The following is a 7,735-nucleotide window of genomic DNA, read 5'->3' as shown; positions in this document are numbered from 1 at the left end:
CCCAAGTAGCTGGGACTACAGGCGTCCGCCACCATGCCTGGCTAATTTTTTTGTATTTTTTAGTAGAGACGGGGTTTCACCATGTTAGCCAGGATGGTTTCGATCTCCTGACCTCGTGATCCACCTGCCTCGGCCTCCCAAAGTGCTGGGATTACAGGCATGAGCCACCGCGCCCGGCCAGGAAGCCCCATGTTTTAAGGAGCCCTCTGGGTAACTCTCATGTTCCCCCAAGCTGCTGAACCCTGTGCTGGAGTTTCCAGAAGGAAGCGATAAGGACGGGGCAGCGTATGTGCGACAGAGCGTCCCGCTGGTGGGGGTCACGGGAAGCCATGCCCTGGGATAGAGAGAGTCGTCCGTAGAGTGGGGTGAACATTCCCTGGCCCCTCTGTCTCATCACTCCTCTTCTCTGTTCCCCCCACCTCCTGACCACAGTGGATACTGAGGCTGTGTGGCTGCTTCAAGGCTGGCTCTTCCAGCACCAGCCCCAGTTCTGGGGGCCCGCCCAGATTGGGGCTGTGCTGGGGGCTGTGCCTCGTGGCCGCCTCCTGGTTCTGGACCTGTTTGCTGAGAGCCAGCCTGTGTACACCCGCACCGCCTCCTTCCAGGGCCAGCCCTTCATCTGGTGCATGCTGCACAACTTTGGGGGAAACCATGGTCTGTTTGGAGCCCTGGAGGCCGTGAACGGAGGTCCAGAAGCTGCCCGCCTCTTCCCCAACTCCACCATGGTAGGCACGGGCATGGCCCCCGAGGGCATCAGCCAGAACGAAGTGGTCTATTCCCTCATGGCTGAGCTGGGCTGGCGAAAGGACCCAGTGCCAGATTTGGCGGCCTGGGTGACCAACTTTGCTGCCCAGCGGTATGGGGTCTCCCATCCAGACGCAGGGGCAGCGTGGAGACTACTGCTCCGGAGTGTGTACAACTGCTCCGGGGAGGTCTGCAGGGGCCACAATCGCAGCCCGCTGGTCAGGCGGCCGTCCCTACAGATGAATACCAGTGTCTGGTACAACCGATCCAGTGTGTTTGAGGCCTGGCGGCTGCTGCTCACATCTGCTCCCTCCCTGGCCGCCAGCCCTGCCTTCCGCTATGACCTGCTGGACCTCACTCGGCAGGCGGTGCAGGAGCTGGTCAGCTTGTACTATGAGGAGGCAAGGAGTGCCTACCTGAGCAAGGAGCTAACTTCCCTGTTGAGGGCTGGAGGCGTCCTGGCCTATGAGCTGCTGCCGGCGCTGGACGAGCTGCTGGGAAGTGATAGCCGCTTCTTGCTGGGCAGCTGGCTGGAGCAGGCCCGAGCAGCGGCCGTCAGTGAGGCCGAGGCCGATTTCTATGAGCAGAACAGCCGCTACCAGCTGACCCTGTGGGGGCCAGAAGGCAACATCCTGGACTACGCCAACAAGCAGCTGGCGGGGCTGGTGGCCAACTACTACACCCCTCGCTGGCGGCTCTTCCTGGAGGCGCTGGCTGACAGTGTGGCCCAGGGCATCCCTTTCCAACAGCACCAGTTTGACAAAAATGCCTTCCAACTGGAGCAGGCCTTCGTCCTCAGCAAGCCGAGGTACCCCAGCCAGCCACGAGGAGACACTGTGGACCTGGCCAAGAAGATCTTCCTCAAATATTACCCCCGCTGGGTGGCTGGCTCTTGGTGATAGATTCGCCACCCTGGGCCTTGTTTTCCACTAACTCCAAGCCGGGGCAGGTTCCAGGGCCTGGAGCTGGACAAGCATCACAGGATAACCCAGGCCTGGGAGGAGGCCCCATGGCCTGCTGGTGGGGTGTGGCCTGGGGCAACTGGAGGGAAATGAACTGCCCTCCACCACCACCCAAAGTGTGGGATTAAAGTACTGTTTTCTTTCCACTTAAACTGATGAGTCCCCTGGGTCTGTCAGAATGAGAAGGTCACTGCTGCCATGATTGGGAGGACTCAGGGCTATAGCATGGCCCCGGGGTGGGACCTGTTCTCCCATCCCTTGCCTCACATCCCTGTTTTTGTTTGTTTTTTTGTTTTGTTTTGTTTTGTTTTGTTTTAGATGGAGTCTTGCTCTTTGCCCAGGCTGGAGTACAATGGCACAATCTTTGCTCACTGCAAACTCTACTTCCTGGTTTCAAGCGATTCTTTTGTGTCTACAAGCTTACACCACCACTCCCGGCTAATTTTTATATTTTTAGTAGAGACGGAGTTTTACCATGTTGGCCAGGCTGGTCTTGATCTCCTGACCTCAAGTGATCCACCTGCCTTCCTGCCTTGGCCTCCCTAAGTACTGGGATTAGAGGAGTGAGCCATAGTGCTGGATCACATCCCTGTTTTTAATACTAACCCCTCTCCTTTGAAAGGAGAATGCCTCCTGTTGAAGGAAAACCTCTTTTTTTTTTTTTTTTAGAGACAGTCTCTCTCTGATGCCCAGGCTGAAGTGCAGTGTCGCCATCTTGGCTCAGTGCAGCCTCCGCCGCCTGGGTTCAAACAATTCTTCTGCCTCAGCCTCCGGAGTAGCTGGGACTACAGACGCGTGCCACCACGCCGGGCTAATTATCGGCCAGGCAGGTCTCGAACTCCTGACCTCATCATCAGCCCGCCTCAGCCTCTTAAAAAGAGCTGGGATTACAGGCATGAGCCACTGCTCCTGGCCAGGAAAACCTTTTTTCAAACAGTGTTTTCCTTAGCTGTCATGCCACAACAAGTCACCAACACAGGAGACTTCTGTCACCAAATATTTGGAGAATTTTTCCCACGCGGCAAGCAGTGAAGAGCAGCTGGGTGTCCTCAAGTTCAGTTCCAATGTAATCAACCAGAGACGGCGTCAGATACCACAGGGTGAGGGCACAGACTCATGAGACTACACCCTCCTTCCCACAGGTCACAAGTCCTGGTCCCGACAACTTCTGACTGACTGGCTTCAAGTTGGAGTTCCTGAGACCCCCTTCCCCTCTATGGAGTCAACTCATTTGCTCTAGTGACCCAAAAAACACAGGGAAACCCTTATTTACTGCTTTATTACAAGGAAAATTTTTTTCTCTCTTCATTTTTTTTTGAGACAGGGTCTTAGTCTGTCACCCAGAGTGAGTACAGTGGCAGGGTCTGGCTCTGTCACCCAGGCTGGAGTGCAGTGGCACGATCTTGGCTCACTACAGCCTTGATCCCCCACCAAGTAAGCTGGGACTCCAGGCACACACCACCACACCCAGCTAATTTTTAAATATTTTTTCTAGAGACCGGGTCTCACTCTTGCCCTGGCTGGTCTTGAACTCCTGGGCTCCAGCAATCCCCCTGCCTCAGTTTCCCAAAGTGCTGGGATTACAGGCATGAGCCACTGTGCCCAGCCTCGAAGGATATTTTAAAGGTTAGAAATAAATAGCCTGATGAAGAGATACAGACAGGCCGGGCGCGGTGGCTCAAGCCTGTAATTCCAGCACTTTGGGAGGCCAAGATGGGCGGATCACGAGGTTAGGAGATTGAGACCATCCTGGCTAACACGGTGAAACCCCGTCTCTACTAAAAAATACAAAAAACTGGCCGGGCGCGGTGGCTCAAGCCTGTAATCCCAGCACTTCGGGAGGCCGAGACGGGTGGATCACGAGGTCAGGGGATCAAGACCAGCCTGGCTAACACGGTGAAACCCTGTCTCTACTAAAAAAAATACAAAAAATAAAACTAGCCGGGCGAGGTGGCGGGCGCCTGTAGTCCCAGCTACTCGGGAGGCTGAGGCAGGAGAATGTCGTAAACCCAGGAGGTGGAGCTTGCAGTGAGCTGAGATCGGGCCACTGCACTCCAGCCTGGGCGACAGAGCGAGACTCCGTCTCAAAAAAAAAAAAAACACCCCAAAAAACTAGCCGGGCGAGTAGTCCCAGCTACTTGGGAGGCTGAGGCAGGAGAATGGCGTAAACCTGGGAGGCGGAGCTTGCAGTGAGCTGAGATCCGACCACTGCACTCCAGCCCGGGCAACAGAGCGAGACTCCGTCTCAAAAAAAAAAAAAAAAAAAAAAGATACAGACAGGGTGGTCTGGAAGGGTCCAGAGCAGGAGCTTCTATCTCTGTAGAGTTTGGGTTACATCACCCTCTGGGCACATGGATGAGTTCTTCACCTTCTGTCAGCCTCCACGTGTTGAGCTCTCAGAAGCTCCCCGAACCCTGTCCTTTGGGCCTTTTATGGAGAACTCCATTGGCTGTCCATGATTGAAGCATGGACAACTGTGATAATGTGACTGGGCAAAAAGGGTCTGATCTAAGCCTAGCAAGGCTGGTCCAGATTCTTTGGGCCTTTGTGCAGCATTCCTTTCTCCAGGGTATGGGGCAAGGACCCACTCTGGAATGAGGATCCTACAACCACAATCAGATTAGAGTCCTGCCTTGGGCAGCTGAAAAGAGGACAGGAGAAGGTCAGAGAGAGGAGAGGCTGTTTTTTGACGCCTGAGGTGCCCCAACATTACAATGAAAGACTAACCATGGTCATGTGAGTTATGAGCTAGGAACTGTGGACAAAACCAACACATATACAATCATCTCCCACGTCCTAGCGCCTTTACTTTCACAACCTCTGCAGCAAACTGTGGTCACTATAATTGCTCCGGTGGCACAGAGGCATACCCAGGGGAATATTCCCCGGGGGCTACTCTGTGCCCACGTGGGAACCCACACCTCCCCTCCCTCTGACCAGCAACCAGGACAGTTTGGTGTTCCAAGCAGTGGGCTCATGTCTGTTTTGGCTCAGAACAGGGTGGGGAGATCGGGCCAGGGACCCGCAGGAGGGCTTATCCTTGAGATTGCGTGGGAGACACAACAAGGGGTGGGGGCCTGCGGGCGGGGCGGGGCGAAGCAGGTGATATCCAGCCCAGAGCCCCAGCCTCTCCCCACAGTCTCACCATGGCCCGCACCGTGGTGCTCATCACCGGCTGCTCCTCGGGCATCGGCCTGCACTTGGCGGTACGTCTGGCTTCAGACCCATCCCAGAGCTTCAAAGGTATAGATAGGTAGGGACAGGGAGGGAGAGAAGGGAGGAGCCCCTGGAGGCCAGAAGACAAGTCAGATCTTCCTTCTCTCCCAAAACCTCCAGTATATGCTACATTGAGGGACCTGAAAACACAGGGCCGGCTGTGGGAGGCTGCCCGGGCCCGGGGATGCCCTCTGGGATCCCTAGAGACGTTGCAGCTGGACGTAAGGGACTCAAAATCCGTGGCCGCTGCCCGGGAACGCGTGACTGAGGGCCGTGTGGACGTGCTGGGTGAGCCTCCCAGAAACACATGGGCTCCTAGGAGCTTTCTCCACCCTGCCTTCAACCCAACATGTCCCGAGGCCCAGGGAGCACGAGGGCACAGGCTGTGCTGAGGGTGATGCTGAGGGTGATGCTGAGGCAGGCTGGTCGGGCCTCTGTCCCTGCAGTGTGTAACGCAGGCCTGGGCCTACTGGGGCCGCTGGAGGCGGTGGGGGAGGACGCCGTGGCCTCTGTGCTGGACGTGAACGTGGTGGGGACGGTGCGGGTGCTGCAGGCCTTCCTGCCAGACATGAAGCGGCGCGGTTCGGGACGCGTGTTGGTGACCGGGAGCGTGGGAGGATTGATGGGTGAGTGGTAGGTACTGGCCTCCACAGCTCCAGATTGTGTGGGGAGCTGAGCCTTGAAAGCAGGCTCCGGTGGGAGGGTAGGGGGAGGGGTACAGTCAGCTTGGAGGGGCACCGCCTTCCCGGGTATGACCCCCTGGCCCCTGGGCCTCAGGAACCTCGTCTCCCCACCTAAGGGCTACCCTTCAATGACGTTTACTGCGCCAGCAAGTTCGCGCTCGAAGGCTTATGCGAGAGTCTGGCAGTTCTGCTGCTGCCCTTTGGGGTCCAGTGAGTCAACACCTCCGTCTCCCCAACCCTCTGAACTCTGACCTAGAGACCCCGAGCACCCCGTCATGCGGGAGCTGCTCTGGGGCGATCTCCCTGGCCCTCCCTGCCCAGCTCACTTTTGCTGTGTGCCAGGGCTCCCGCGTAGCCTCAGATGGATTTGGGAGGGCTGCTCCAGCAGGAACCCGCGTTTCAAATGTTCTGGTTATCACCAGCACCCTTTCTGCCTCACTGCGCAGCGCAGCAGTGCGGGGCCCGGGACGTGGTCGGGGCTGGGGCTGGAGTTGGGGCTGGGACTGGTGCCTGGCTCGCGTCCGCCCCCGCCCACTCGTTGCTCTCGGGCCGGCAGCTTGAGCCTGATCGAGTGCGGTCCAGTGCACACCGCCTTCATGGAGAAGGTGTTGGGCAGCCCAGACGAGGTGCTGGACCGCACGGACATCCACACCTTCCACCGCTTCTACCAATACCTCGCCCACAGCAAGCAGGTCTTTCGCGAGGAGGCGCAGAACCCTGAAGAGGTGACGGAGGTGAGCGCGGGACTGGACTCCGGGAGCCGGGGCGGTGCGTCCTCCAGCGCGCATTGGTGGCCAGAGCGCTCCTTCCGCTGCCGCAGGTCTTCCTCACCGCTTTACGCGCCCCGAAGCCGACCCTGCGCTACTTCACCACCGAGCGCTTCTTGCCGTTGCTGCGGATGCGCCTGGACGACCCCAGCGGCTCCAACTACGTGGCCGCCATGCACCGGCACGTGTTCGGGGACGATCCAGCAGAGGCCGAGGCTGGGGCCGGGACTGGGGGCGGGGCCGGGCCCAGTGGGGTGGGGGACCCTGAGCTCGGCGATCCTCCAGCCGCCCCGCAGTAAAGTCTTCCACAGCCGCTGTCTCCCTCGCCCTTCTTTGTCCTCTGGGTCTGTGTGGTCCCTGGGGACGGGGCGGCGGTGGTGGTGGCGGCGGCTGTGGGTGGCTAACTAAGATACATCGCGTTAGCCAGTTTTACCAGAGCAGCTAGGCGCAATGGCTGTCGCCTGTAATGCCAGCGCTTTGGGAGACGGAGACAGGAGGATTGCTCAAGCCCTGGAGTTGGAGACCAGCCAGAGCAACATAGTGAGACCCCTATCTCTACAAAAATAAAAAACTTAAAAATCAGCACAGTGGCACCATTCCTTGAGCCCAGGAGTTGGAGGGTGCAGTGAGCATGATGGGGCCACTGCACTCCAGCCTGGGCGACAGAGTGAGACCCGTCAATTAATCAAACCAACCAACCAACCGAGCAACTCAGAAACCGAAGTCCAGAAAGAAGCAGCCCAGGATCACGCCTCAAGTCCACGTTAAAGCCCAGACACAGTCTCTGGATACCCAATGGGCATCTGCAGGAGGAGTTAGGTGGCACTTGGGTTGGAGTAGAGTCAGGTTATGACCTGGACCCTATTAGCCATGAGACTTCAGGCAAGTTCCTTACTTTCTCTGAGTCTTTCTTTTCTTTCTTTCTTTCTTTTTTTTTTTTCCTGAGATAGAGTTTTGCTCTTGTTGCCCAGGCTGGAGTGCAATGGGTTGATCTCGGCTCACCACAATCTCCGCTTCCCGGGTTCAAGTGAGTCTCCTGCCTCAGCTCGGATTATAGGCATGCACCACCATGCCCGGCCCTTTTTGTATTTGAAAATACAAAATACAAAAAAAAATTTGTATTTTCAGTGGAGATGGGGTTTCTCCATGTTGGTCAGGCTGGTCTCAAACTCTTGACCTTACGTGATCCGCCCGCCTCAGCCTCTCAAAGTGCTGGGCATACAGGCATGAGCCACCCCATCCGGCCCTCTGAGTCTTTCTCATCTGTAAAATGGGTATAATAATGCCTATCTAATGGGTTTTAGTAATGGTGGAGATAATGCCTGAAAGTGCTGGTATAGAGGTCTTTTTTTTTTTTTTTTTT

At 56.9% G+C, this 7,735-nt stretch overlaps 2 protein-coding genes across 3 annotated transcripts in view; both read left to right on the top strand.

Annotated features, from left to right (window-relative positions):
- The window catches only part of NAGLU (N-acetylglucosaminidase, alpha), a 35,958-nt gene extending 34,100 nt beyond the window's left edge, over window positions 1-1,858 (top strand). Inside the window, exon 10 of the mRNA XM_011999024.1 lies at window positions 433-1,858. Coding sequence (XP_011854414.1) covers window positions 433-1,643 — 1,211 coding nt within the window. The 3' untranslated portion in view covers window positions 1,644-1,858. The remainder of the gene's footprint in view (window positions 1-432) is intronic.
- Window positions 1,859-3,270: 1,412 nt separating this feature from the next.
- On the top strand, window positions 3,271-6,954 carry HSD17B1 (hydroxysteroid (17-beta) dehydrogenase 1). Of its 2 annotated transcripts, XM_011998805.1 has the most exons (7): window positions 3,271-3,369; window positions 3,987-4,949; window positions 5,043-5,210; window positions 5,369-5,548; window positions 5,722-5,815; window positions 6,162-6,339; window positions 6,426-6,943. In XM_011998805.1, exons 2-7 carry the CDS (start codon window positions 4,853-4,855, stop codon window positions 6,669-6,671), a joined length of 963 nt encoding a protein of 320 aa, XP_011854195.1. In that variant the 5' UTR covers window positions 3,271-3,369; window positions 3,987-4,852; the 3' UTR covers window positions 6,672-6,943. The 2 variants fall into 2 exon arrangements, with proteins under 2 accessions (XP_011854195.1, XP_011854194.1); XM_011998804.1 differs by lacking the exon at window positions 3,271-3,369 and having other exon boundaries at window positions 4,450-4,949; window positions 6,162-6,954.
- Window positions 6,955-7,735: the final 781 nt, after the last annotated feature.

This window comes from Mandrillus leucophaeus, unplaced genomic scaffold (assembly GCF_000951045.1).
Source record: "Mandrillus leucophaeus isolate KB7577 unplaced genomic scaffold, Mleu.le_1.0 Scaffold58, whole genome shotgun sequence".
NCBI lineage: Eukaryota > Metazoa > Chordata > Mammalia > Primates > Cercopithecidae > Mandrillus > Mandrillus leucophaeus.
Note: the sequence above shows the minus strand (reverse complement) of the source record. Positions and strands in the feature narration are given on the sequence as shown.